Source organism: Anopheles cruzii, chromosome X (assembly GCF_943734635.1).
Source record: "Anopheles cruzii chromosome X, idAnoCruzAS_RS32_06, whole genome shotgun sequence".
Taxonomy (NCBI): Eukaryota; Metazoa; Arthropoda; class Insecta; order Diptera; family Culicidae; genus Anopheles; species Anopheles cruzii.
This window is the reverse complement of record NC_069143.1, coordinates 3389574-3413167: the sequence shown is the minus strand read 5'-3', so window position 1 is coordinate 3413167 and position 23594 is coordinate 3389574. Positions and strand designations below refer to the sequence as shown.

The window sequence follows — 23594 nt, the reverse complement described above, 5'->3', positions numbered from 1 at the left end:
TAGACATAGAATTCAAGAACACAAGAAAATATATCTGATTAAAGAGTAGTGGGATTTAATGCAATTTTACCTAATAAATATACAAATCATCGTATAACATGTGATGTATTTACAAATGTATGTTGGGGCGTAACATTGTCTGTAATCATTGGATCTTTTATGTACATACTCAGTATCATAGTTTTTTTAATTTTAATAGAACGTAAAACCATTTGTGAAAACGTAATGACGATACTCTATTAGAAATGTATTGGTCAGAACCAAACCTGCCGTTACAGGAGAAATAGATGCAACAAAAAATAAACTATGACTAGTATGCTATCTTCGGCCTGTTCGTTAAAAAATTTCAAGTTACTAGTATGCGTGGCTTTGTACAAAAGCAAAATCGTGCATCATTTCTGTCATAATTCTGAAACATGTGGCAAAAATTGATATAGTTTTAAAGTAACAAAATAACCTAATGAACTCGATGTGATAAATATGGAATATATTAGATAAAAGATAAAATATGTGTTACATACATTATTTACACATATATTTTTTTATATATTTAATATTTTATTAGACATATTAATGGCACGTTGGCAAAAGCATTGAAATGTAAACGATTCATTTGAACATTTTTTTACCATATTTTTGCTTGCACAATTCAACGGTACTATATACGTATAGAAGGCGTCGTTCGAGCGCATGATAGTGTTCTTCGGTTAGCAGAGGATGGACAGCATCTAATTCATCTATAGTACGCAGGGATTCCGTTAGGGCTCCACCGGAAAACAATGTTAAACGGTTCCATGTTGAACGCCGAAGCCTACGGTAAGAAAAACATCATTGAATAACCTTTCGTAGAGTAAACTCCAAAAATGTATTATGCCTACACGCAGCATTGATACAATGGGGCAAGAATGTCCATATGATCTATGAACGGATTTCCGAAGCCTTTTCCATTGTCCAGCAGCAACAGGCGATCCTCGCGTGTTTCATAGTGATGCCGATCACCATTCTGTATAAGAAAATCGAATATCGACGCATCCATCAGGTCGAGTAGCACGTTGAGCGTCAGTTTTTGTTTCACCAACGAGCAGTAGTTGTCGTTTTTTTCCCATTCAGCCATCACCTCGCTGTTGTAGGTACGTTGCCATGGAGACCGATATTTTACAAGCTTGCCCGGAATCGTGTGCAGTACTGCACCCTCAAGCCTACCTGTTTCTGCGTCATCGCACACTGGTTCGCTTCTTTTACAGTAATGGCACGTACCGAATACGCATTGGCGGTTTTCGATCACTGAAATCAAACTTACTTTGATAAGGAAAAAGCCAAAAAAAACCACAAAGACATGGGCTCGCAGTTTGCTATGCTTACCTGGCATCGTTCGACGCAGTTCATCATCTGCTTGCTCTACATGGTCTCGTAGAGAAATACGACGCCCTACGACTATCGGAGTGAACCGAAGATTCAAGATAGCAGCAAGATGGAAACTAACGATTTCAGAATTATGTCGATCTTTGCCGGAGTAAACTGTACCATTGATAATTTCTTCCCGTCGATACCAATTGGGTTTAAACAAGACATACTGCGATCCGGGCAACTCCAAAACCAGCTTTAGTTGAGTTCCTCGCCGGGAACTTTTTATGCTGATGATTGGTTCAGTGCGAAGACCTTCTAACACGCTACCGAGCCGGTTGTCGAGTGAAGGGAACACCTCATTCGCCTTTGCCCACTGAAAAAGATTGTGCGGTCATTAGACGTAAATTGCAATGTAGAGTCTAGTTGCATCCACAACGACCCATTCCTTACAGAGTTTACCATCTTCCAAATATTGCTGCTATTGTAAGACTTCGGTCGAAAGCAGCCGACCAGCTTTTGCTTTATTGAAGCATGTTTCGGATTTTTATTTCTGAAATCTGGCTTTAAACTAGTGGCTTTGTGCATAATTGCTTTGTGTACTAAGCGAGCATTGGTCTCTAGAGAGGGATGTGTTTTGCGGGCGGTATCAGCACTATTGGTATGGTGCACTGATTCATTACCGTCACGACGCAGCGTTGTTGATTGCAGGTGGCTGATGAAGTACACATTCAAACAACAGAATATTGCAAGAGACAAGCATAGCAATATAAAAAGGTCGTAGAAACTACACTTTGTCATCTGATCTTCATTAAGATTATAAGTCAAAATTAGAAAACTACACTTTCATCGCTTCTGCTCCATTTCTCTGAATGATGTTAACAGTAACGTTTGACAGTACGTTGTACCATTGCCAAAAAAATAACGGGCCATTAGGCACAGGGTAATATTAAATTATTGAAAAACACGCAAGTCACAGTTTAATTTATTCAAATATAAGTTAAATATAATCGAGTGTTATTTTATATAGATTTGGCAATATTTCATAAAAATGCACGACACAGGGTCGTAGGGTTCAATCGAGAGCTTGGTGTAATGTTTTTCAAGTAAAACCAATATTTGCCAATAAATGTTGCTAATCGTATTCGAACCTTGTCGAACGATTCGAATTTAGCTTAAAGTCTCACAGATTCATAAAAGATAAACACCATCCTGAGACGAATTCATTAATTATCTTTACATTTGACAGTGTGGTGAATATACTGTTTGTCTGATAAATTCACCACGAGTTGTTGTGACCCTTAATATTGCGCCTTGTTGCCAGTCTTTGCATCAATGGCATGAACTTTAACGTTTAGAAGGCGCTTAGAGCAGCGTGAATAGAAAATGCATTGCTAGAATATCATGTTTTTAATTATTCCACTATATCTATTGTTTGTGACCATAAATTCTCGTCAGACTATTGATAGAAGGAAATCGCTACATATGCCAAGCTGCTCGCCAGTGCGCCCAAGTCAAAAAATTCCAATAAGAAGAAGTGGAAAAACAACAAGAGAGTGCACAACAGATGTCAATCACTATCCGGTCGAAAAGTCGTGTATTTTCATTGGTCGAGTTCGGAAGTGTCTTGCGAGTAGAGGAAGGAAGGAAGAAATAGCTCTTCGTACAGTAAATAATAAACAATTTTTGTTTAATTTCACTCGTAAAGACTAGTCGTTAATCTCGTGCGTCAGTGCGGGGCGACGGTTTGCTTCCTAGCGGTGGAGTTAGATGCAGTGCAGTGTAGTTTTACGGATTGTAAAGCGTCGTCCATCGTTTCCCATATTGTAACACGCAATAAGGTTCAAACGAATAGGAAAGAAGTGCACACCCATCACTCTCAATCCAATATCTTTAATCTGCTGCGTCGTGTGTCTTGAGAGACGTAGAAAACAGTACCGCAGGTAATATTCTTTACAAAGTGTTTTAACTACATGGAGAAGTATGTTCGAAATGAGAACATGTATGTGTGATGTGAGGTTTGTCATTGAAAGAGAGTGAAGGCGCTGCAATGGCGAAAATATTTTTTTTATGTAACTGGCAATCGAATCTAACTAGTACCGTCAAAGTACTGTGCAAGCAACTTGCGGACTCTGTTTTAAGTAGCATTATTTCCAATTTCACACAACATGGATGGAAGTCTGGCTTAACGCTGCTTCACCACAGCCTGCTACGGCTGCAACATTTTTGACGATTGTTCGCTACGCTTGACTTGATATCAAAGCTGTTGTGTTGTAGCTGTTGACTAGCAATATTCGTCTTCTGGTTTGTGTTTTATAAATTTGAAAAAGGCGCCTCATCGCGACCTTTGCTAATAAAGCCGTGTTTGTTGACAGTAAAATAGAGCATTGGCCCGATGTGCACATTTGTTGCTGTTTTTTCACGTAAATCTGGAATTTTTTGCTAATAGGGATCCTGGATCCTGTGAAGGCGAGTAGAGTGCGTTTTTTCCTACCATTTACTATTTGCTTCGGTATCTTCTAGTTGTGGAAAAGTGTGACTTTTTCCTCAGTACCAAGTAGAAACATATATTGAATGGGATTTTGCTTTACACTACAGGGTAACAGAAAATAAAATAATCGTACGCATAAAACACGTTGACTCGTTTATCGTTATGTTGTATGGGTTTAACGATATCGGTATGGGTACTTTTAGTCTGTAGGAAAGAGGCATATGTGATGTTACTTCGATCAAAAATGTTTTAAAGTCCATGTCCATTTTGCGTGTTTCTTTTGTGTTGAAGTATGCCCATTGGTACACTATTGCAAATGAGACGGAGTTGCCATGTGTGCAATGTTTCATAACTTCCGATGGCCTTCGAATTTGTGCAACGCGACACCGACGCATTACCCTGCTCAGGTTACTTCGAACAAATTAGTTATCAAAATGTGCTACAAAGCATGCACGCAGTACTCATTCATACTATCGAAAAGCATCATATGCGCGACAACAGAAAGTCCAACACTCTTCGCTAGTGGTTCATAAGCGACGCAGTCAATTGCTTCCCAATAAGCTGTATCTTTGTTGTTCTCGATAGTTCGAAATCGCGCACATGATGCTGGGAAACTGTATGTGACGCGAAGACAAAGGTAAAACTGGTATAACAAAGAGAAGGACAAAACGCATCGAGTTTTAAATATACACATGATTATATCATTTTGCTTTGCTTTTATTAGCTTGCTTACCATACTAAACAGCTGATTGGTGTGGTACTATACACACACACACTTACACACACTAACACGCAAACACACAAACACAGATACACAAATCAAGCCAAGCGCACTGCTGCACATTATGGGCTTTTGCATATTAGGCATTGTTGCACTTGTTTTGTTTGCTGCCCATTTAATTTGTTTACATTTCAATGTGGCGAAAATGTGTATTTGTATTGGTTGTTTGCTTATTTATTGATCTGTTTACTTATGTATATAAAACTATTAGTAAATTTAACAGTACACTACGGATATGATTGTCCGCTTTCTTTCATTTTGCTCCGTTGGCTACTTTTTTAATACCCATTTTCTTCTTCTTTGGCCCTACTTGATAAGCGATTCGTCTTCTTATTCGGCAAATACAACAACCGAGCAGTCTTGGCCTGCAACAGAAACCATGTTTTTCTATGTTGCTTACTGTAACATTGTGTTTTTACGGGCGCTGTTGTTGGCCCCTCGTCAACCCCGCTGTATCGCCAGTCTAGGGAATTCCCGAAAATCGAATCCAGCCCAGCTGCGTGACAACGACGAACGTTACCGACTACTTTTTCAACAACCTTTGAACGGCACATGCCCTAATGAAAAAGTGATGTGCCTGGGAAAAGCGATGGGGATTGGGGGTGGGGTGGGAAGCGGGAGATATGTTTAGATTTTCATTCATTTGTAATAATACACTGGGAAACCCTACTTATTTTTTACCTACAGGTACTTCATTGTGGCAGACGCATTCTGTCGTCTGCCAGGACGTTTTCCGTTTGCCGTAAGCATCAGCGAACCTAGACACTCAAGACATACAGAATGTCGTCACCGAGCGCTGGTAAGCGCCGTATGGACACGGACGTCATCAAGCTAATCGAGAGCAAACACGAGGTGACGATACTAGGAGGATTAAACGAATTTTGCGTTAAGTTTTTTGGCCCCCGGGGGACACCGTACGAGGGCGGTGTTTGGAAAGTGCGCGTCCACCTACCGGAGCACTATCCGTTCAAATCGCCCAGTATTGGGTTCATGAACAAAATTTACCATCCGAATATAGACGAGGTGTCCGGCACGGTGTGCCTAGACGTAATCAACCAGGCATGGACGGCGCTGTACGATCTGTCCAATATCTTCGAATCGTTCCTGCCACAGTTGCTCACCTATCCGAACCCAGTGGATCCGCTAAACGGTGACGCAGCCGCGATGTACCTTCACAAGCCGGAGGAATATCGGAAAAAAGTAGCCGACTACGTGCGGCGGTACGCGACGGAGGAGGCGCTGCGGGAACAGGAACCAACTGAAAGCTCCGACAGTGAGAGTAGTATGTCGGACTTTAGTGAGGATGAGGCGCAAGACATGGAATTATAACAACGGCTAACATTACTTCCATACAGCGAGCAGCAGCAACAACATACGCACGCTCTCGAAACTAACGTCGCTGGTACTAGCCATATTAAGGGTGATGGTAGTGGTGGTGTTAGTGCTCTTGCGTTGTGGGACGCCATGGCCACGTTTAGCTATTGGTTTTAAAATACGATTTCTACCACCGGCAATGAGCTGGGTGTGGGCACAAAAGCAAAAGAGAACGAGCTGGAGAATCTAACAAGTATAGGAAGAACAACGTACATATAAACTTTATATTTAGAGAAATACGCGTGGTAGTATAACTAGGTCGAACGCAAAAAAGCAGAGATAGCATTATACGATCCCAATAGGAGCCTCCGCGCGAACGGTCTGTTAGTCAGGGTTCCTGAGTGAATAAAATACGAGTTTCGGAATTAACAGTTTTTCATTTGGTTGACCACTCTATAATGCGATTTGAACAGCCATTGAAAGCAATAGAAGTAGGTAACAGGCTGTCTGAAGCGCATATTAACAGTTTATATAACAGTTAATTTGTTTTGGAAGGTTAATAGAAAAGAGTTGAAAAAGGCAAAGGAAAAAAGAGAATGGGCACACTCAACACACACATATTCATATTTTCTCAAATCCTTTTTATTTGCTGAAAAGGGAGCTTCTCGATTGCTTTATAGAACCGACCACTTTTAGCTATTTACTTTGAATATTTATATGATACTCTTATTATTATGAAACATAAAGTCGGTTGTCTACCAGAACCAACGCATCTCACCATCATCGCAAAAAGTCCGACCGATAGCTGTTTGGGGCTATACCTTAAGTGCTATTGAACCACTTCAGCCGCCCCGAACAGCATTGATCGGAATTTATGTACGTACGGCATTGCTAATAGGAAACTGACTTTAATTAGACACATTCACGTCATGTTTGATGGTATCGATAGACATCACTTCAATTATTCAAACACGAATTCGATAAACATTTATTGAATACCAGGGTGCACACACTGGGAATGCTATACAAAGTTTGGTTTGTAAGAGGATTATTAAGTCATTTTAAGTTCAATGTCTCGTTTGTGGGCCCTGTTTTGTTTTCGGTACACATGCATCTGTTTTACCTACTTTCTTTTAGATTCATCTTGGTAATGTTCTTGTTTGAAATCCCCAGATATTTATTTGGTAAAGCAGTAGCAATATGCGGTAAAATATGATGAACTTTGCAGGCTAAACTATAAAAAAAATCCATAACACAATAAAAAGTTAAGAATTTGTCGCTCATCACCAAAAGCATCGTGTACGATGCACTTTTTCGTTCTTCTTAGATGCCTCACACATGGCTTAGATGCCTCTTAGATAACTCACATGCCCACCCCTGCAACCTTCCTCTGTGAACGCAAACGAAGCAGCGATCTGCAAACTTTTTATACTGATCATCCAGTAATGTGAAATGCTGGAATGCTTTCTTGTGCGCGCTGATGTGGTTTGCTGTGCGTCGGCGTCGCATGCCATAGCAGATTGTCCCTTTCATCGTAAGATCAACATCTACAACCTCCCTGGTCAAAAATTTCTTTTGCTTTGGAATATTAGGTGTATCGCTAACGTGTTGAGGTTGTCATTAGTACACTAATTGTTGTTATCGTTTTGTCTGCTTTCTTTATTTGTTGTGCTCTAGTAATCGTTTCCTGTAGACCAGTTTACCGTACGTAACTCACGCCAAATACAATGGCAGGCAAAGAAATACATTTAGAAGCGTAGTTATGTAAGAAGAAATGGTAACGATGTGTGAAATATAAAAGGCTCGTTTTCATTAATAGAATATTAACGTTTCTAAACTATCAGTAATACGAATGGGATTCATCTGTGTTATTGGTTGCGTAGGAAGCGTACACCGCAACATATTCGACGGAGATGATCGTTTCGGTACGCAACAAGACGTGCAGTGCAGATGAAATGATGGACCGACAAGAATTATTAAAAAGGGCAATATGGTGCAAAACACAAAAACGTAATAATGTAAAGAAAGAAACTAGCTTCTATGCAGTGTTTGTAATTGAATGAACTCCAACCAACTTTTGGAAAAGCAAAGAGATGACAAAAAATCAACAAACAAGAAAAACGTGAAAATAATATGTCCTGTTTCGAGTTATAGATAGCTTTGTAGATATCAATTTTATTGTATTTTCGACGTTCCCTAGACATGCACATATCACATTCGCAACAACGCAAGCGACGCGAAAAGTATCGCAGCCAGCCCAAGGTTGATGGTGTGTGGCCGGTCAGCTGAACTGTTAGCCCGTATCCATTGCTGATAGTATACCACATCGGAGTAGATGCCGGGGAATTTTGGCAAACCACACTCGTAACCAAACGAAACGACGCCTGCCAACAGCGAGTGGCAAACGAGCGGTCCACCGGAATCACCTTGGCAACTGTCCTTGCCCCCTTCCAGCTGACCGGCGCAGAGCATACCAGGAGCAATCTCACCGTTGTAGCTATCCGTGTCGTTGCAAATCGAAGTTTCGACGATCGAGATGTCAACCGCCATCAGCTTGACTGTCGATTGTTGAACTCCCTGCACAAAAATTACACGGATTTAGTTCGTTCATCTTCGTGCATTATGCACCTTTTACCTTACCCAAATAGTAGTACCCCAGCCGGAAACTTGACAGCTGCTTCCGGCCGCCAATGGTTGCTCTGCCATCGCAATTGGCCGCAATGTAGGATGCTCCGGTGGTACCACTTCACTAAGCTACGTATCGACCACAAGGCGTAAGAGAAAAGATAGCAACGGAAACGATGAAACTTCGAATTCGCCCGAAAGTTGTTCGAGACTATTACGTGTAACAACGCTATGTCGTTGGTGGACAGCTCGTCGTTGTATCCTTCGTGGAAGACTGCTTTGCGCACCCTGCTGATGAAGGTGTTGTTGGTGAGTGTCGTCCTGTCGGTATTACCACCGACGACAACGTAGTGCTCTGCACTCAACGGGAGCCCCAGACTGTCGAATAGACAGTGTGCTGCCGTCAATACGAGTCGGTCGCTAATTAGACTTCCACCGCAGATATGTCCACGCCCATACTCTCGATCTTCCAGGAACTTTAATCTGACTGAAACCTTTTCGTGACATGGAACTTCTAAATATGGATTCGAAAAGTGAAGAAAGAAAGCGATCTCACCTGATGTTTGGTATTGTCTTGCAACGCTTCAAAGCCACCGATAATTCGACTTTCATCATCCGCAGAAACCGTTGCTACAATAACTGCCAACGTCCACAATAAGTAGGACAACATATTGGAAGAATTCGAACCCATCACCTGTTCAGACTGACTACTGGAGTTCACAACCTCGCGCCTAGTTTATAACCTCGTGCAAGTGGCTACGAGATAATCAAGTGGTTGTAACGGCCACTATGTTATTACTATAATTCCGATAATATGGTGAAGTGCCTGAGTGCGAGAAAGCTACAGAAAACGGAAACTAGCAGAAGGATTAAGGGGACACACGTGGCACCAATCGATTTACACAACCAACGTTATCGGTATCAGGATTACTACTCCGTTGATAGCTTTACCATCGCTGATTATGACTATTTCCGAAGTGCATCGACTTCACCAATTACAGTTCGGATGCCTCGACATGAACAGATCGCTACAGTCACGCGTAACATTAAGCGTTGGACGGATTTATTGGAGAACTGTGACTGAATGGCGACCTAAAGCTGCTGACCCAACCATCAGTACCAACAAAGGTAGCTGCACCATTGGCCAACTGCTTGCGACACCGTTCCGTGCAATCCAGTCGCCATAGTACGCCACGTCAGCGTACACTCCAGGTAATCGTGGCCGTGCACACTCGATACCATGTGAAACCACACCGACCAGAAGCGCGTCACACACAAGAGGACCGCCGGAGTCACCTTGACAAGCGTCCTGGCCACCACTCCAGTTGCCGGCACACATCATACCGCTACGGATTGAGCCGCCGTAGCTGTCCCGTCCATTGCAGGTGGCGGTAGCGATGATGGACACGTTGACGGCCATCAGTTGTTCGGTTGAGGAACCTCCCTGGTCGAGGTAAAAGGAAACAAAATGTTAAATGTTCTAGATGTGTGGGGAGCGATGTTCACACTGACATAATACGTGCTGCCCCAGCCAGTTGTTTGGCAAACCGTGCCACTCGCTGGCAATCTGGTGGCCAGCGTAATCGGCTGCAAAGTCGCATGGTTCACGGGCACCTGTTTGGCTAACTGTGAGAATGTGAGGAAGGCAAAACGCGAGATTAATCGATCTGTATCGAATGGAGCGGCTTGTAAGACGTACGATTAGCATGCCCACGTCATTGAGAAATCCAGACGGGTTGTAATTGGCGTGCACGACGTTCCGCGTCACGTCGGTAACGAACGTTGTCGCCGTTTGGGAGCTGCGAGCAATATTGCCGCCTACTACTCGGAAGTAGCTGGCCGACCGCGGTCTATCATTATTGTCCACAAGACAGTGCGCGGCCGTAAGGACTGTGGATTTGGTAATGAGACTTCCGCCGCAGATATGACCACGTCCGAACGAGACCTGGTCGGTTGCTTTGTTGCGGACTGACACCTGTAAAAGGAGGGATGGTACAAAAATATCCTCATTCGGTGCTTCATCGTAGCCGGGCTCTGCTGTGCCCTTGTGAAGGTTGCGAAGATCGAGGTCGACACATTAATTGATAGCGTAGAAACGGCGGTTCCTTCCGGCATTGGGTTGTTTTCCGCTAAACGAGAAAAACTTCCAAGGGTCTCTCGCTTTAAGAAGGCCTGGATGCCCTACACATTATTGAAGAAAGATTGATACACAGTGTTTTTGATGATGATTCTCCAATGGCTATCATTCGAAGCGAATATCGAGATTGTATCGTTGCACTTTTCGCCTTTTGCACTGTCAAGGTGTATGGGTATTCGGTAGCGTCGTAATGGACTCGTCCATTGGTGTTCATGATCATTCAACTACTCTAGGTTTTTGCACTCTTGCACGATTGGTATTCCTTCCCTATCAAACCGCTAATTGTTCAAGCTTATCGCCGTTATTGTGTGTAATGTACGTTAATCTTCCGCCGCCGGAAGCGGTCGAAACATAACGAATTTTGCCTTGACGGTATCGACGGGCGAGGCTGAAACGAAGACTCCTATGGCCCATCGTCGATGTCTATCGAACGATATTGTCCGCGTAGTTCGGAGCTGCTGTAGGGTATACTAACGCACCAGTCGCAATCTCGAAGACTTTACGCCGAACGAACTTTAAACCACGTGTTTGGAAAGGGATTGTTGCAATGTTTTATTTCGTTACATTACTGATTTTTATAAATACGGTCCGGTCCGTTTTTCTTAGATTAAACAAAATACAGATTTTTGAAGATATTTACATGTTCACATAGTAAGATGAGTCTCACAGTTTATCTGTAGAACGTATATCTGTGTATCCAGTGACTTAAACATGTGTCCCGCAATGTACAGGACGGTCTGAAAGCTCGGCGATGAACGAAGATCTAACGTTACCTGATGCCTCGTAACAACACTGTTGGCAGGGAAGCCGCCCACTATTCTTGGGTCCGTTGCCTTGCAGGGCAGATGATTCGGCAACACGTACAGTACAATAAGTAGGAGCCTCGATAGATGGGTCGGTGAGAAGCTCACACTATTTGTAACCATTTCGAACGCACGAAGAAACGCAAGAATTACGGAACAAAAACCTCCTATTGCAATCTGCACTGCCTAATTCGGCGCACTTCGAAAAAATCGCTTGCGTTCGGCGTATTTAACCGAGTGAATCATGTGGAACGCACTGAAAGTTTTACCACCGTGTGGATCTTATCGGTCCGTATCACCTGGATACGTTATCAAGCGATGACTGCTTGTTGAACTGATGGGCAAAGCTATACTTTTTGGTGTCACCGCGCGGTACAAATTGATCCCTGCTGAGAGCACACATATCCCACCCTATCTTACCAATTCGAAATATCATATTCCTTCATAAAAAAAAACACTTAGCCCACAAACAGCATGCATGTACGGCTGACGACCATCGCCTTAGACGTACCATAGCAAAATTTGATCCTAATCCTAATGAAGCATAGTTTTTGATGTAGGGTCTGCCACAGCAGATCCGGCTAACCGCTTCCGCCACCACCCGACACGGCCTCCGACGGTTTCCGATTTTCTTGGCCGCCCTCGTTGTTTAGAAAAAGGAATTCCATAAATTGCTGTATGAATGATGGGGCATCTGGGGAACGGGCGAAAAACAAAGCACAAATCGAAATTTGTCACATTTAAACTGCACTTTAAAAGATAAAGATAAACATATCGTCAAAATTATTTCTTACTGGGTGCTAGATGTTGCGGTTTGTTCGCCACGGTTAGAGGGTTTTCATTCGAAGCGTCTATCACTAAATCAGGCGTTATTTCAACCAAACAATATTTACAGCGCCATAGAAGTTGGTTGGGAGATGACTTGGTTGCAGCATTCAACAACGACGTCGCCTCACTTGCGCTAGGGTTGTCGAAATCTGCAAGTGTATGAAATACGGAAATTAGAATTAGTCACACACACCATTTATAGGTATATGTTGAGAACGGACGAGTTGGGGACCAAGCGCAGCGGCTGTTTTTTGGCCAGACACGGGCGTCACCCCAACGATCGATCGTGGAAATAACGAAGCCACCGCAAAAGCGCTGAGAATGCAATTTTCCCGTTCCCGGCCCGTACGTAAATGCGCAGCGCGATCAGCCTACTGGCTAGTCCAGCAGGGCAACGAAAGAGTAAGCGGCACAGCTGCCGATATCGGTCGGTCAGCAGAGTTCAGCAGGACGGTAGGACGAAAGAACCACTAAGATGTCGCGCTAGCCAAAGTGAAGCAGAAAACAGAAGAGTTGACCAAAACTTACTATATAAGCCGGCAAATTCACACGAATAAAGCAGATATTATTAGTTACGGAACACATCACTACGTCGAACACGACTAAGTTCTGTGCTCCTGAACCTCGATCCTTCTGACTGCAGTTCCCTGCGGATGATGGCTTCCTTTGCCGCGCGTTGGCACTACTCCGTCGGAACTCCGTTAGTCGGTGGATTTTCAGCAGGTAGTGGCACCATCTACCCTGTCCGTCTGAGGTTGAAAGCGTCCGTTCGCTCGAAAGGTCGAAAGGCGATTGGGAGAACCAAGTCCGAAAACTGTAAGTAACCCCGAGATCACCTAAGACCACGCTCCTTCGCGCTGGTCCCGTCCGTAACAGTAGAAATTATAAAAGAAAACAATACTTTACCTGCAGTTAGATGGTAGTAGTCCAAAGCGTCTGTCGCTTCATCAACTAGCTGGCAAGGACAGTTAGCGAATATGTTCATCTTCTTCGGTGTATTGCTGGTATTCGCCATTTCTATGGAGCCGGAAAACTCGTCAACTGCAAAAAACATACGCTGAATGCGTCTCCGTCACCAAGTTCTAGTTCCAGCGTAGATGAACGCGGACGTTGGGGTGCTATATTATTGTTGAGTTTCTCAATTGTATTAGTATCAAATTCCTCAACTGCACTTAACATGAACCAAAAGTTAGGAACGAAGATGGCAGCTGGCAGGAAGCTGCAGTGGCATATGGTTTCGAGGTATGGTTCCTGTTTAGTTAAAATACACGGTCAAGTTCAGTTTATCTGAAGCCGTATCTTAGAAGACGATGTTGATTGCATTAAATAACTTCTTACCGGTAGGTAATTCGGTATTTCTATCCACAAGTGACCACAAACTGTACGCTTTTCGCTTCCACAAAATCCACCATGATTCGTTGTTGAAACTTTTTGTCAAAGCCTACTGCGTTTTTGAAAAATAATCCACGGTTAGCGCGTACCGTTTACAAGCAAGCATTCCATACTTCACCTGAGCGACGTTCTGCGCAACGTTAGGGGCTTGAGAATATAATACACACTTTAGCATAAGCATTAGAGTTTTCACCTCGCTTGGTGTGTTTGCTTATTCGATCCTTAAGGCATAAACGCAACATTTCCCTTCTTGAAAATGGTGAATATCACTGAATTTGCGGTGCACTTTTCGTTTTTCAACGAACCGTTGATGCTGGCATTTCACGTGGTCTCCGATGCGGCGAATCGGTTGAGGATTGAATTTAATTGAATGATACAGTGATTGGGCTATCAGCTATTTCATTGACTGAATTGACTGCTAAGCGCGAAAACGGAATATAAATCCGAAAGTCGGTGCCAAAAAATATGATATTCGCAAATACATGTGGTATTGTGGAAACTACATCGACGACGATGCAACATCGGCCGAGATAACATATTGGTGGACGAATGCGAGCGATGGAGAGTTGCCCTGTTACAGGCTTAGACCGCTCGGCGGTTGTTATGCAGTATACAAAGAAGAACAGTATTATAGTTTTGAGCGACGTGATTTATTTGCCTTTGAAAGTAAAAGTGAATGATATAAATTTCACATTAAAAAATAAACAGTGCATAACTGGGCAACAACCAGTCAGTTTATTAACCTAGGCGACTAGTTTTTATGCATCTCTTATTTCGTACATAGGATAGGACATAGGATTTTCAAACGAGTATTTCAATGCAAAAAATAGTTTACTGGAATATAAAACATATCAATGGATTAGTGGACGCGATTTAAATGTTTTCATATGACTCGCCTGGGCCGCTGTACTATGTTCCTACCCGCATTATGTTCTTATCGGTGGTCACCGACGGTTCAACGCTGGCGACGGTCGAGAGTAGGACGGGGTACTTTCCACTGGGGCACGCGGCTTATCTATCGTTTGTGGCACTTGGCCGTCGATCGGTCACAGCGATGTGCGCGGAGCAGCTTCGTTTGGAGGGTTGCTGAAGGAGCAGAAGGAGTTTGTTTAGTGGTCCGAAGCCAGATCCGTGTTCAGCACCCGGGACGGGCACGGGTGGCGTCCCGGGACGGGATGGGATACGGATGATGAAAGTCATCCCTAAGAGTTATTTTCGGTATCCCGGTATTGTTTCTCCCTTTGCATTGTCCTTCTTCGTAGTTCGTTTTAGCACTTTCGGCGTGACGGGAACTGTGAATGCGGGAACTGTGAATGTTTTAACTATTTGCTTGTGCGGTATATATGCCTTGGCACGAAATTGGTTCGCCAATGCTTTCATTTCACGTTGTTGACTTTCAATAACCTGCTTACGCTTGGCATCATATACTGCAGCGTATGAATAAAGCCGGTTGAATACAGATGGTGGTTGTTCACTGCTAAGGTTAGCACTAGGTTCTCCTGCCAGTGGCTCGGACGTGGCGGATTCTACATCAGGGTACAATAACGGAGAAACATAGGTTGAAAGAGGATTGTTCTATTCTATTTGAGTTTGATCGAATTTCGCTATCTAACCATTACTATCAATCTCCTCCGATTTCACATCCATTGATTGAACACGATGTTTGGCTTTAGTGTTTATGACAAATTTCTTGCAGATATAAAGTGAGAATTATATGTCAACAGTCGTTTCGAAAACTTTTAACGCCTAATGAAAATTGTAACAGTTACCATGGTTTGCTTATAAGGCAAACTTATGCCGAGTACTATTCTGCTCTGTGGTCTTTACTTATTCTTCCAACTGTAACTATAATTGGTTAATTAAAGAACTTTTAATTGCTGTTGGTAGATTTGTTTCTATGCGATACTTTGGCTGTGCGTTAGTGGATTTTAAACATTCTGAAAAATGTTCGCAACAATGGTATTGTGGAAAGTGCCAAGTGATTTAGCCACAACGACTTACGAAAGCACTAAATGAGTTTATAAAATGTATTTTCTTGCCGAAGTTTTCTTGACTTTTCTTTAGGTACTCATAACAACGATCGCGAAAACTGTGACTTCCGGGGTTGAATCAGAACTTAGGAACGTTTATATGTCCTGTTTGGGGAACGACACGCTCGCACCAGCCTTCGTGAAAACATGTGAAAACTCTGCTCCCTGATTGGTTGAAACGGACGTTGCTATAGGCAGTGTATACAGTACTGTCAATGTGTCAGCGTTCGCATTAACATTTTGTAGACGTTTGTTGACGCATGCAGTGTTTGTGTTCCTTTTCGTTGTCCGTTCTATTTCAAACTATTCGACGACGGCATTCATCGTAGCAGCATTGAACTATTTGGATGTGCCTGAATGTTTCGTTAAACCGTTTTAGAAAGCATCAGAGATTAACAGCGGTTGTTTTCCGATAGGAAGAAGAAGAATGTTTCGACGAAGTGGTTGTGCTCATAACTAGATTTCCAGAAGCTGCTACGATTGCGTGAGTTTTCGGTTTTGGTTTGTTCAATGGCACAGTTACGGTAAAAGTGGAAGATTTTTTTCATGTTTGCTGATCCCGGTGTTATATTTTTCTGCACATCTGTTACAAAATCACTGTCGTACTACATTTCTTGTAGCGGAGCATATTCCGTTCTTTTTACACAAGACGCCTGCCAAGACTGAAGCCATCTGATGCAACAATCCTACTCTTAGATGTATTAACGGGTACCGATTTTGTTTTTCTTTGATATGCATTTGCTTTTTTCTGTAGCAACTTTTTGTTTCAGATCACATGCGATGGCTTCCGACTCTGAAGGGAAAACCGTCTTTCGACCGACCTGCCAACAGAGAATTGATTTCGACCCGTGTGTTCCAGTATCGATGCGGCGCAAAAGTATGGTGAATAACCAGTTCCTGTCCGATGTGACGTTTGACGTTGGTCCGTCGCATCAAAAAATATTTGCCCATAAGATTCTGCTAGCAACCGCGTCGGAGTATTTCTACGGCATGTTCTCTGGCAACTTCGTAGAGACTCGCCAACCGGAGATCCGGCTAGAATGGGTCGATGCGCAGTTGTTCATCACAATTCTGCGCTACATCTACTGTGGAACCGATGCTATCGTGCTCAATGTTTCGAACCTGCGCGACATCTATTCTTATTCACAGCGCTTCATGCTAAACGAATTGAACGACGAGGTGCGCAAGTTTTTGGAACGGCGAATTGAAAAGGATGGTCCGCTCCAAGTGCTAACCGACAACCGATTCTTTGAGTTCCCGTCCGTTGACGACAACTGTTTGCAAATAATACGCAAAAATCCTCTATTCTACTTCAACATCGAAAAATTTCTTGAGATCGATAAGGTTTCGCTTGATTTGATCTTGTGCGCACAGCAAATCAACTGCACCGACGACCAGCTGCTGACGGCATTTGACATTTGGAATGGGCGTAACAACTTCTCAGAGGAGGAAGCCAAGGAAATGAAGGAAAAGATCTTGAATGGCAAGCGTTCGTACAATTGTACCAAGCTGCATCTGTTCGGCGGTCAGATGTTTGCCATGGATTCGGAAGCTGAAGCGCTCAACTTCTACATTCAGTCGGACAACGACATTGAATTGTACGGCATCGGCGTGTACATTAAGTCGACCTCACAGGTCGTGGAGGTACATATGACCATCGAAGATGACAATGACACCGAAATCACCTCCGATATGTTCGAGTACGAGAACAAACTCGCTCATACGGTTGGCGTGGCCGATCTGTTCTTCGAGAAGACCGTATTGTATTCGCATTGCTCGTACAAGATTTCGCTTCGGACGCATCCGCGTTGCGATATATTTCTGCTTTCAGAACCGTACGTATGCCACGACTCTATGAGGCTGAACTTTACACAACCAGATGGCCCGAACCAATATGTGCACGGTTTGGCGCATTTCTTTTGCGAAGAGCGTCCGTCAACGGGCCATGGTTAATAGAGGCGAAAACCAAAACAGTTGGCGTCGCCGAATACCGACACCCTTTCGCTTTGTTTATGGACTGTAGTACCCGAAAAATATTTGCACTATGACAATGATCTTATCGTAGGGCTTTGACGAAGTCACCACGATGCAGCCGCCATCATCGTATACAAGGAAATTGTATTTTTTATAAGAAATCAAAGAGAGATATGGAGCCAGGCTGTTAGCGTGCTTCGGCATATCTGTTGTATCCTGAGGTTGAAAATAAAGCACGGTTGAAACAAACTGTTGGCGCGTCGCGTCTCCTCATGCGTCTCCTATCGTAGGATGCGCGCCTGTAGGTGCGGTCCAGCTCGCTGCTTACATCGTGCCGTTCTGGTGCACCGGTGCTAGACTGTCAGCCGTCGGAGTATTGATTTCTTCCGTTGCCTCGATAAGCCACCGATACGCTTCGGAATCGTTCTGTTCCAAAAGTAGCGGACCTACTTGCTCCCGAACCCGCCGGTGGTACTTATTAAGGCTCGTCACTTCCGCCTCTGATAGCAGCTGTACGTCGATCAACTTGCGCTGAATCGGAACAACCGTGTTGCTGTAGAACGTGAGCGCACCGCGGCCATTGAAGTCGTGTGGCACGTCCGCACGTACCACCTGCACGATGTCCTCGATGCGTATCCCGAATTGGCCCGCCTCGTAGTAACCGGGCTCGTTGGAGGAGAACATGTTCTCGACCACGCCCTGATTGCTGGGTGATGCGGTGTTCGACACGAACGATGGTGGATACTCGTGCACGCCGAGGAAGGCCCCGATCCCGTGGCCCGTACCGTGGCCGTAGTCGAGTCCCACATCCCAGAGTGCCTTCCGGGCGAGCGTGTCAAACACGGTGCCCGAGGCGTGCGTCGGAAAGACGGCTGACGCGAGCGACAGAAAGCCTTTCAGAACGCGCGTAAAGCATTCTCGCTGGAAGGCGGTCGGCTGACCGAGCGCAATCGTGCGCGTCACATCGGTCGTACCGTCCAGATACTGGGCGCCCGAGTCGATCAAGTAGATGCCGTCACGCGTGATCGGCAGATCGGTGTCGGTGCTGGGGCTATAGTGCACGATCGCACTATTCGGCCCGAACGCGCTGATCGCCGTGAAGCTTAGGTCGACGAATAGCTGTTGCTCGCTGCGGAAGGCGTGCAGTTGGGCCGCCCCGGACAGTTCGGTTACATTGTCGTCGCCCCCGACCGTTGTCTCGAGCCAGGCGAGGTACCGTACGACAGCGGCTCCGTCTCGCACGTGCGCCCTTTGCATGCCCGCCGCTTCGACCGCATTCTTGACCGCCTTCAACTTTGCCACTACGCTGTACTGCTGGAGTCGCTGTTCTGCCGGAATGGCGGCGTACAGCGCTTGACTGCAGGCGGTGGACAGCAGCAGCCGGTGCCCGTCCCGCACGTACTCATCGATGCCGGCCAGGATGTCTTGATAGTCGCGTACATCCACCACCGGTGGCATGAGGCCCTCGGTGCGAAAGTGCTCTCGGATCGTCTCGTTGATGCGCTCTGTGTTTGTGAACAGATGGACCCGCTCGTGCGTGATGATGGCGTATGCGAAGAACACCGGATTGTAGAGAATGTCGGTGCCACGCAGATTAAGCAGCCCTGCAACGTTGGAGGAAAAGGGGGAAACATGTTTAATCGCGGGAAAAGGTAGCATCGGTTGGAAGATTGCTTCTGCTTCCAGCGAACCGGACTTACAAGCGACCTCATCGAGGGCATTAATGACGATGGCGTTGGCACCGAGTGCGTGCAGAGTATCGCGGACGGTGGAGATCTTGTCAGCAGCCCGCTGTCCGGTGTACTCGTAGCCCAGCGGGCGCAGTTCCTCGACCGTCTGCGGAGGCCGATTGTTCCACACGATGTCGACCAGGTTGCGCTCGAGCGCGATCAACCGGTAGCCAGACTGGGCGAGTACCGTGCCCAGCCGCTCGTACTCGGTTGACGCGATCAGAAAGGGATCCGTTCCCACCTGGGCACCCGGCGATAGGTGCTCCAGTAGCCATTGGTCGCGCGTCGGTACCCCGGCGAGACCTTCGCGCATCAGCGTCCAGTAGGACGGATCGATCTCATTCTCCGCCTGCAGATGGTAGCGGGAGTCCGTCCACAGAGCGGCTCCCGTCAATGTAATGATGGCCGTTCCGGCGGAGCCGGTAAAGTTCGTCACGTACTGGTAGCGCCTGTCGTGCAACGATATGTACTCGCTCTACGAAACGGAAGAGGGGAAACGGCATCATAAGCGCACGATATGCACAGCAGCCAGTGAACACCTTACATTGTGAGCATCCACCGAAGGGACGATATACGCCTCGATCGAGTAGTCCTGCATCAGACTCCGGATCTCGGACAGTATGACATCCATCGTTTTCGGCGTCGTATCCTCCATCAGCTCGTCGTCCGTGTTCAACGCCCTGATGATGAATGCCGGTCATTGCCGGGTGAACAGTGTGTGTGTTTACGTGTTTTCTAGGGAGGACCACGGAGCACCATGGTGATGCCGATGCAGCCGATGCAATGCCTCGCCTCGATGCTAGAAGGCGAGCGCAAACTTCTTGCATGCTGTTGCGCGGACCAACTGACCACAAAATATAGCGCCCCGTTCGGTCGGCGTGTGCGTACTTTGCTTATCCGGCCGGCCAGACACGGACATGTGGATTCAATTGGACAATGAAACCCGTGCACCCGTGTAGGGCAATATAGTGATACAGTAATTGAGGCAGATAAGTACACGAGCGAGCGCTTGCGAGACGTAAAAAACTCGAGCTCTCAGACGAGAGGCCTCATGGGGCAAAATATTGCCAATCCCCCCTCCCCCTGGAGATAGAAGAGATGCACGAAATCAATCGGTCGCCCGATAAGCAGGCGAGGCCGCTGGCACCACACCTGACAAGAGGATATCTGTGTACCCAAGTAAGCTCGTCAATCATTTCCCGGGGTACTCGCGGTACTGAATCGAATTTGGATGCAATCGAAAGCAAGTACGTTACGTCAGCGTCAAGACGTGCAGGACCTGTGTTTCTGGAACCACGTAAGTCTCTCTACTCACCTACCGAGGGCTACCCCTCCGCCAACTAGCAGGACGAGCAGGGCTGACACCGCCACCAGATACCTTTTGGCGCGCTTCATGCTGTTAGGTGCTGCAGGGCTTGATAGGTGGTTTGGTTGGGCAGTTGGTTGTTGGGCGCTTGGATGGGCGCCAGGAAGTGCTTGTCTAGTTTCCGGGGATCTACGAACCCACTTCGGAGGGCTGGAAGAAGGAAAAAAACCCAGCGGCTCCAGGATTCGCAGGCGAGGTAGATCGAATGCTTTGGCCCTTCGACTATAGCCTACCGCAGATGCAACGTACCGATCCGCGACGTAACCGCGACTGCCTGCTACGCTATCGTCCACCAGCAACCGCACGGGAAGACGTAATTGTGAGTGGCGGTTGATATGGAGGTTACTCTCGTTGGACGGCGATGGCGAGTGACCGATGCGGTGACGAACGCGACAACCAACGGGAAACAGCGCCCACGACTACCGTCGCTTCTTGGCTTCTGGGGTCGTGTAGGTAATGGTGTTAGTGGGACGCCAGTTTGTAATGGACGAGGGCCACGCGTAAAAACGCTCGGGCACATAGTGGCCCACTTGGATGGACGAAGCGCCGCTCGAATTCTAATAAGCCGCCGTTTGGCCCATGACATTGGTCCCTTCCTTCGAATCAAATTTAGCGCCCCCGGCGCCGTGTAGTGTTTCAGACATCCGCAGTGACCGAAGGTCAGAGAAACGGTCCGGTAGCAAGGGTACCCGTGTCTCGGGTCTCGGGAATTATTGATCGCGTTGCGTGGTGTAAATCTGGACCACCTCCTTGGGCTCGCCACAACTTATTCAAATTCATCGCCACACATCAACACTCGGACTACTACCACCAACCTTCCGCAGCTCCCCACTGGTGTCGCGCATTCGTTCGTTCGTCCGCTTTCTAGGCTCCCGAAATCCGAACGTCGATTTTCTTTGACCTTTGTGAACCGCTTTCGTTTTCGTTGACGGCGTTTCCTTCCTTTCTTGTGCTCCTTTCATTTCAACTCGTTTTCGGGGCTGGCGAAGCTCAAATTAAGGGCACTTGCGGCATGCCGGGGTGGTGCTGCTACAGGTTGCCACGTCCTCCACGTAGTATTTTGGGTACTTTTTGGTGAACTACCTTAGAATATAATCGCGAGAAGGTTTTGTTACCTAAAAAATTTCATCAGTCAACCGAATGACTCGTAGCCGACCGGTTTTCACTGGAAGTAATAGACTCCTCCGGGGTCCAAAACATGAAGATGGGGTCAGCTAGCCAGCATTGGCCGCACTGGTTGCGGTGGAAGCTCAAAAGTATAAGCAATAGCTCTTCCGTACTACTCTTCTTTGGGCATCAACAATTACAACAGTACACGGGAGGCATTCGGGGGGCTCCAAAAATTGGCCACTCTTGGAAGCTGCCCGGCGCCCGGGATTGTTAGGCTCGCCGACAGCTGCACCGGTTTTTGAATGCACGAAATTCGATTCATCCGCCCGCCATCCGACGTGCCATCCCAGCCGGTATTGCCGGTGTCGTCGTGTGTCGTCCGTTCGGGAAAAACCGACGCATTCGGGAACCGGAATCGGAAGAGCCGAGTCCGTGCCGAGCGGTGGCCGAAGACGGTCGAAGAGTTTCGGTTGGCGCTTCGGACTTCGAACTCTTAGGGCTTTTAGGAGGCATTAAAAGGCACCGAGCATCGGGCCACGACCCGCCAGTGTGATATGGAAGCCGCACCGAGAAGCGCGATCAGTTTGCTTATTGCGATTGGCGCGCATTGGCGAAGACGGCATGTTTCGGGTGCTGCTCAGTAGTGGTCCAGCGCTTCAACCGAGAGTCGGACGCCGGAATCCGTGGCCTGGTTCGTGAGCCGCAGTAGCCGGACTGTGTTGGCGTGTACGCGTTCGTGTCTGGCGTAGCATAATGAAATCGGAAGCGGCAGTTCAGAAGCGAAAGTGTTCGATAGTGTGAAGCACTAGTCTGTGTACTAGGGTGTACCTATTCGAGGGCATTCAATCAGCTGGTCAGTCAGTATCATCAATCAACTACCATGTGCCTGGCCCGGGCTGCACCGAGCGGTAGCGGGCGACTTGGAGAGTAACTCTGCCCTTGGGTGGATGGGAGACCATCGTTTGGCGGGCGACAGGTAAGTTCAACATGCGTACCGAGAGCAACCCAAAAGGTGGTCTGTGTTGTCGTTGTATCTCGCCCGACCGTGAATTGATCCCGTGACCGTTGAGCCATCAGAGAGATCGGCGATACGGGACGGTTGATGAGAGTTCCAGCTGCGGAAGGAGACAAAACTGCATCCGAATACTGGGCCGACGATCATGTAGCGGCTGATCTCAGGGAATCGGGATTCCCTGTAAAGATGGACTTACGGATCCCGCCGGCCATCGACCGCTCGCGCTGGAGACGCCTGGTGCTTCACTAGCTGACACGTGGCCGGGGGCCCTTCGACGATAGGATCCGAATTAGTGGCGGCCAGCACCGGAGCAGAGTTGTGTTGTGCGAAAGCGAACGTAAGTGCACTGCAGGAAGTTTTTTGCAGCCACCGAACACCGGAAGCTAGCGCAATTCGAGCTTGCATCATTGGAGGCCACACAAGGGACAGAGCCTGCAGGCGGAAGTGTCAGTAAACCATACCTCGCCCGGGGCTGTTTAATTGCTGGCCCTCCCCACGGAGGGGGGCGCGCTAGTAAGCCCACACCCGGAGCCCGGAGTCTCATCATCATTTTCGTTTTGTTCGTTTCGTTGCAACTCCGCTCCGTTCGGATCGGCCAGCCGGAATGATGGCAGTTTGCGTGCTGCACGGTGAATTAATGTAAATTAAATAAAT

At 46.4% G+C, this 23594-nt stretch overlaps 6 protein-coding genes across 7 annotated transcripts; 2 read left to right on the top strand and 4 right to left on the bottom strand.

The window, feature by feature from the left end:
- Positions 1 to 580: 580 nt before the first annotated feature.
- LOC128268783 (glycosaminoglycan xylosylkinase homolog) lies at positions 581 to 2202 on the bottom strand. The gene is made up of 4 exons (XM_053006004.1): positions 1798 to 2202; positions 1363 to 1720; positions 879 to 1284; positions 581 to 811 (listed from the first exon to the last, which is right to left on the bottom strand). Exons 1-4 carry the CDS (start codon positions 2143 to 2145, stop codon positions 610 to 612), a joined length of 1314 nt encoding a protein of 437 aa, XP_052861964.1. The 5' UTR covers positions 2146 to 2202; the 3' UTR covers positions 581 to 609.
- Positions 2203 to 2793: 591 nt separating this feature from the next.
- LOC128270645 (ubiquitin-conjugating enzyme E2 H) lies at positions 2794 to 8097 on the top strand. The gene is made up of 2 exons (XM_053008057.1): positions 2794 to 3287; positions 5304 to 8097. Exon 2 carries the CDS (start codon positions 5397 to 5399, stop codon positions 5943 to 5945), a length of 549 nt encoding a protein of 182 aa, XP_052864017.1. The 5' UTR covers positions 2794 to 3287; positions 5304 to 5396; the 3' UTR covers positions 5946 to 8097.
- Positions 8080 to 9276, bottom strand: LOC128270634 (trypsin-3-like). Its single transcript, XM_053008046.1, has 4 exons — positions 9112 to 9276; positions 8774 to 9049; positions 8571 to 8684; positions 8080 to 8507 (listed from the first exon to the last, which is right to left on the bottom strand). The coding sequence occupies exons 1-4, from the start codon at positions 9244 to 9246 to the stop codon at positions 8142 to 8144; spliced, it is 891 nt and encodes a 296-aa protein (XP_052864006.1). The 5' UTR covers positions 9247 to 9276; the 3' UTR covers positions 8080 to 8141.
- A 342-nt stretch (positions 9277 to 9618) lies between these two features.
- LOC128277589 (trypsin eta-like) lies at positions 9619 to 11657 on the bottom strand. Its single transcript, XM_053016072.1, has 4 exons — positions 11466 to 11657; positions 10255 to 10530; positions 10068 to 10181; positions 9619 to 9999 (listed from the first exon to the last, which is right to left on the bottom strand). The coding sequence occupies exons 1-4, from the start codon at positions 11616 to 11618 to the stop codon at positions 9619 to 9621; spliced, it is 924 nt and encodes a 307-aa protein (XP_052872032.1). The 5' UTR covers positions 11619 to 11657.
- A 4425-nt stretch (positions 11658 to 16082) lies between these two features.
- Positions 16083 to 17958, top strand: LOC128270725 (uncharacterized). 2 transcript variants are annotated; one of them, XM_053008176.1, is made up of 3 exons: positions 16083 to 16229; positions 16366 to 16453; positions 16516 to 17958. In XM_053008176.1, exon 3 carries the CDS (start codon positions 16526 to 16528, stop codon positions 17696 to 17698), a length of 1173 nt encoding a protein of 390 aa, XP_052864136.1. In that variant the 5' UTR covers positions 16083 to 16229; positions 16366 to 16453; positions 16516 to 16525; the 3' UTR covers positions 17699 to 17958. The 2 variants fall into 2 exon arrangements, with proteins under 2 accessions (XP_052864136.1, XP_052864212.1); XM_053008252.1 differs by lacking the exon at positions 16366 to 16453 and having other exon boundaries at positions 16500 to 17958.
- On the bottom strand, positions 17611 to 20889 carry LOC128270623 (xaa-Pro aminopeptidase ApepP-like). The gene is made up of 4 exons (XM_053008067.1): positions 20765 to 20889; positions 19994 to 20129; positions 19420 to 19924; positions 17611 to 19323 (listed from the first exon to the last, which is right to left on the bottom strand). The coding sequence occupies exons 1-4, from the start codon at positions 20842 to 20844 to the stop codon at positions 18044 to 18046; spliced, it is 2001 nt and encodes a 666-aa protein (XP_052864027.1). The 5' UTR covers positions 20845 to 20889; the 3' UTR covers positions 17611 to 18043.
- Between the last annotated feature and the right edge of the window lie 2705 nt (positions 20890 to 23594).